The sequence below is a fragment of the Argentina anserina genome, chromosome 2 (assembly GCF_933775445.1).
Source record: "Argentina anserina chromosome 2, drPotAnse1.1, whole genome shotgun sequence".
NCBI lineage: Eukaryota > Viridiplantae > Streptophyta > Magnoliopsida > Rosales > Rosaceae > Argentina > Argentina anserina.
In genome coordinates, this window is record NC_065873.1 from 3,847,796 (window position 1) to 3,853,072 (window position 5,277).

Here is a 5,277-nt window from a genome sequence, read left to right on the forward strand (position 1 = left end):
TGATTATTATGACGTAATGACATTGACCCCGTGTTTTCATATATTCTAAAAAGTGCTGCAGGTATTGTAACCAAAAATAAATAAAAAGTGCTGGGGGATCCATCATCTATGTCATTTTGTCATATGCCGTTATGGAGTAAATATATACCGACCTATTTATTATGTCAGTTCTCGTGGTTATTAATTACATGATATATATATATATTTTTACACCGTTTATTGCAGCTTAACAAAATAGCCGAGTATTTTGGATCTCCCGCGTGAGTTCTAGTTTCGGTTACATTTAAGAAGATCGTCGAGTTAACTGGTGCTGGACCAGTAGAAAGGCTAATGATGCAGCTGATTGGGTTGCTTCCATGGCCCCGGAGGACTAGTTTCTTAATCCTCCGTCCTCCCTCATGCGTATTCTAATCTACGATGCTGCTTCACCTCCGCCTTAAGTCTGGCTCAGCTTCCTGGTTTTGTGGGCCCTCCTTGTTTTGAGAGGTCCCTGTCTGCTTTCGGTTTCTTTTTTGTAAGTGGGTTGTTTGTTGTTGTAGTTTCTTTGGTTTTTAATGAAGTTCCTCCCTTTATCAAAAAGAAGATCGTCAAAAGACATTATTTCACATCCGCTCCGCTCTTAGTGCATGTTTGTTTGCTAGGATTAACCCGGATTGTGTTAAATAAGGAGCACAAAGTAGCTAGTCCCATGTTTGGTCTGCACAGGTATAAACTTAATGACCTTAAGCAAGCCCTGTGTTTCTTGATTTACCTCCTTAGGTGGTGTTAAACTGAGTGCTCTTTTCTTTGGTCCTTAGATAGTGAGGTTAGCGACAAGCGCTCTTTCTCCTTTCTTCTTCGCTCAACATTTCTTCGCTCAACACAGAGCCATTTTATCTCTTTTTTTGAACAGCTGGGAAAAACCTTCGGATTCTGGTGTGAGTTTTTCTGATTCTGATGAGCCTTTTCCGATTAAAAGTGCGGGGAATAGGAAAGATAATTGTTTGTTCTCTTTTCTTTTTCACGTGAATTTTAAAGAGAAAAGCTTTGAGAATTATGGGTGTTTGGGGTTATGAATTGTGCGGAATCAAATAGCGTTTTGTTGGTGACTTGATTTGGTTATGTTGGTTGAATTTCATGGATGATCTGTTTTTGAAATTCAAAAAAAAAATTGGGTTTGATGAATCTATCTGAGTCTGAGTTTTGGGGTCGGTAATTCATTGATTTCATCGCAATTCTCGTTTGAATTAAACATTTTTCTTTTGAGAATCAATAGTTTCTTTAGTTCTTAAATAAGGATTGGGTAATTAGGAACTCGGATACTTGTGGGTGATTGGTATTTGGGAATTTGGATGCATAATTTAATTTGAATTGATGAGATTTGTAAGGATAGCATCTGGGTATGATAGACTTGAAATTGGATGATTCAAATTTGCAAATAAGAATCAGATTGGTTTGATGTAGATGGTTTGTTCTTGGTCTTCTCTCTTTTGTGTTCTTCGTTTTAGTAAACTCTAATCTGGGTAGCTTGGTTTATACTTGACCACACCAAACGTAGTACAAAGTTAGTGTAGTCTAAGCTAGGACTGGATCAGTTGGTATAGCAGTCTTAATTTTCCAATACCATATACCAACTAATATGTATTTAGTATGAAAAATTCACAATTTATACCAACCATTAACGTTGGTATACCAATTAAGTGGTACGGTTGGTACTCAGTTGGTACGGTTGGTAATGGGCTTGTACCAACATATTTAAGGCTCAATCTAAATAAGTAATAACAAATAAGTGAAATAGCAATAGAATTCCAAAGTCTTATATAACTTCAACCAAATTACCAAATACAAAGTCATAAATAGAAAGTCAAAGTCCAAATAGTCAAACTGTTAAAGTACTTATGAATTCTCAAAACAATTGAAAAAATAAATGTTAGGTTTAAATGCGATATATGTTGACATGTTGTAAGCAGTAATGGTGCTACTGATAGGTCTAAGCATTTGTACTTGGGAATTCGATTGAATCGATTCACTCATAATTAAATAAAGAAATTGAAGACGAAAAAAAGAGTGTACTTGAGAAAGAAACTCAGAGAGATTAGATTAAGGTTAGTAGATTTATACGGTTTGGATTTATTTTTCAATAATTCTACGGTTGAAATTTAAAGATATATATATATATTATTTAATTAAATAATTTAATATAATATAAGTTGGTAGGTACGATATTATAGCATGGTATATGGAAAATCTATACCACCTACCTACCGTATTTTTAATGTTGATACAGTATACTGTACCATATACCGTGTACCAAGTATTTGGTACTGTTGGTATACGAATTGATTGGGATGGTTTTATATACCATTGCCACCTCTAGTCTAAGCCTCATCTCATGAGAGGAGGACAATATTAACAATTAGTGAGGTACACAATAGTGAGGGGTACCAAACGTACACTTAATGTCTTATATATTATCTTCATTTCTATGAGATTAATAAAATAAAAGGTGAGATGCAAATTTACCGATCACTTTTACTTTGCCCACTTGATGTCCACCTTACAAATTAATGGCACGCGTCCTTTTTTAACTAAAGTATAACCAAAGTTAACAATATATCTATATTTCATAAATAAAATTATATTTCTTTTAATTTTAGTTTAACTCAATTTCTGTTTTTAATTTATTTTTATAGAAAGAAAAATCAACCTATAGTCGTTATAGATTAATGAACCTAGATCGTGGAACTCTTCTCTTATTCTCATGAAAATATGCAAGTAATCAATCCTCCCTCATGAACCCCTTTTTAACACCTCTGGGGATTACGTAGCATAAACTTCAATCAAAGTATATAATCAATGAGATATGGGCTTGGGTAGTTCTAGTTGATTCGATTTTCATGGCCAATTTTGAGAAGAAAACTAAAATTTTGAAAGGGCACGGTCAAACCCAGTCAAACCACAAACGCTGGAACTCAAACTCAAATGGTTTCGTCTCGCCCTCAAAAACCAAGAATTATCAAGATTAATGCCCAAAAGTCATCAAAATTCACACCCCGAATCACACCTAGAGATATAATTTTGAACTATCTTGATCTACTTTTTATGGGTTCAATTTTTATAGTGACAGAGGTCAAATGCATTTTTATAGTATCAATATTTCAATTTGACACAATCAAAGAAAGGGCAATAATATTTTCAAAAAAAAAAAGAGTAATAGATTTTTTTAGAGAGAGAGAGTGATATTTTCAATTTGTCCAGAAATTTTATTTATGAAAATTATCTAACCTTGGTCAAGAAGGACATGTGTCAGTAAGATAAAGAGAGTGGGCATTTTAGTGGGCAAATTAGGATGGTTAGAAAATTTACTTTGATAAAAGGTGTATCAAAGGTACGTAGAGACATTTATTATTCAAAGGTACGTAGATAGAAAAATTATTCAAAGTACTAAAGTACAAAGTAGATCAACATTTATTATTTAATCTCAATCATTAATATTTATAAATATTTATTTAAAAATATATATATACTTAATGATATCTGATAATTTATTTAAATGGGTACATACAGTGCTATGAATAAGCTCCTCTCCATATAAGACAAGGCTAGTTATAGTATATTAGTTGTTTTTATAACTAAAAATAAAAAAAAGGTCGGTCCCGGATGATGACACAAGCACTCCCGTAATCAGGTAAAAGACGAGCATTGCGCCACGCTCGAACAACATAGAAACTTCAGGTTCCCGTCCACAGCGCAACATGTCTCACTCTTAATCCCCCCACGTCCTGACAACTCTCGTGTACAACCCGCGTGACTCTCACTCGCCCCTTTTCCCTTCCCTAACCCGAAGAGCCAGTCAGACAAACAAAAAAAGGCATTAGGCACGTGCGTACCCAAAACTACGTGTCTGAACTGTGTGACAGCTGCACTCCAAAGCGTATATATACGCCCCCAAAACCCCTTTGACCTCAACCACTTCCAAATTTCAAAGCCTTTCCCACCTCAACCACAAAGGCCTTCAAACTTCAAACTCACCTCCACTTCTCCACAAGCATGCAAAACTACTCCAAGCGACCCAAACTCGACGCAGCCACAGCCCCACCGCAGCTTACCCAAAACCCACTTGCTCCACCGCCTCGACGCCTCTCCCACGAGCAAGAACTCACCGTAATTGTGTCCGCTCTTCGTAACGTCGTCGCCGGCAACACCACCGCCAACACCATGGACTTCAACTCTCTCTTCCCTTCCTACTACTGCCCCACCGTCACTTCCTCCACCTCCTCCGCTCCCGCCCAATTCTCTGGCTCCGATGTCGACACGTGTCCTGTTTGTAACATTAGAGGCTGTCTCGGATGCAATTTTTTCCCGCCGGTTCAGGAGGAGAGCAACAAGAAGGGACCCAAGAAGAGGGTGAAGAAGAACTTCAGGGGAGTGAGGCAGCGGCCTTGGGGGAAATGGGCCGCCGAAATCCGAGACCCGAGGAGAGCCACTCGGGTCTGGCTCGGTACATTCCAAACGGCCGAGGAGGCGGCCCGAGCCTACGACAAGGCAGCCATTGAGTTTCGCGGCCCCAGAGCGAAGCTCAATTTCCCATTTCCGGATAATTCTTTGACGTCGATGAACCAAGAAATCGCAACGCCGCCGGCACAGGCGCCCATTCAGGTACTACCCCAGAAGCAGAATAAGGTAGTTGCTGCCGATCGCGAAGCAAAGCATGAGAACAAGAGCGAGGATTCAAAAGAAATGGAATGCGATCGCGAGTTCTGGGAAAGGATTGGAGAAGACGAGCTGTTTCAGCAATGGATTATGACGGACTACGCAGCTTGTCATTCGTCGGATTCTGGAAACGGATCTGCCGGAAATTCTCACAGTTACTAATGCTTGAAGCAGATTAAATTAGATGCTTGGTCCCATTATTGTACGTAGGCTGGAGAATCAGTTCATTAGTTGTCTAGTTATTGTTCTTTGATTAACATTCATGTGGAGTTTCTTGTTTTTGAGGGAGAAATTCACATTGTGTTACTGTTTGGTTAAGGATTGCGATGTAAAATTTGACGTATATATTGATTATCATAAGCATGAGATTACCTTAATTAATCAATGCCAGCCAAATTTGAATTACGCACTTTACAAGTTGAGTTTAAGCTAAGCGATCTGATCCGAGTGTGGGTCCCACGCGGACCACTGAAATAGCAGAAAAATATTACAAAGATACGATCACGTGGGCGTTTTAGATCCTATCATATTCACATGATTGATAAGCATGAAATCACTTTTTAACCCAAAAAAATAAGCATGAAG

General features: G+C 38.0%; 1 protein-coding gene across 1 annotated transcript; it reads left to right on the plus strand.

Annotated features, from left to right (window-relative positions):
* The first annotated feature begins 3,961 nt into the window (after positions 1-3,961).
* On the plus strand, positions 3,962-5,069 carry LOC126783459 (ethylene-responsive transcription factor ERF109). Its single transcript, XM_050508933.1, has one exon. It carries the CDS (start codon positions 4,030-4,032, stop codon positions 4,852-4,854), a length of 825 nt encoding a protein of 274 aa, XP_050364890.1. The 5' UTR covers positions 3,962-4,029; the 3' UTR covers positions 4,855-5,069.
* The last annotated feature ends 208 nt before the right edge of the window (positions 5,070-5,277 follow it).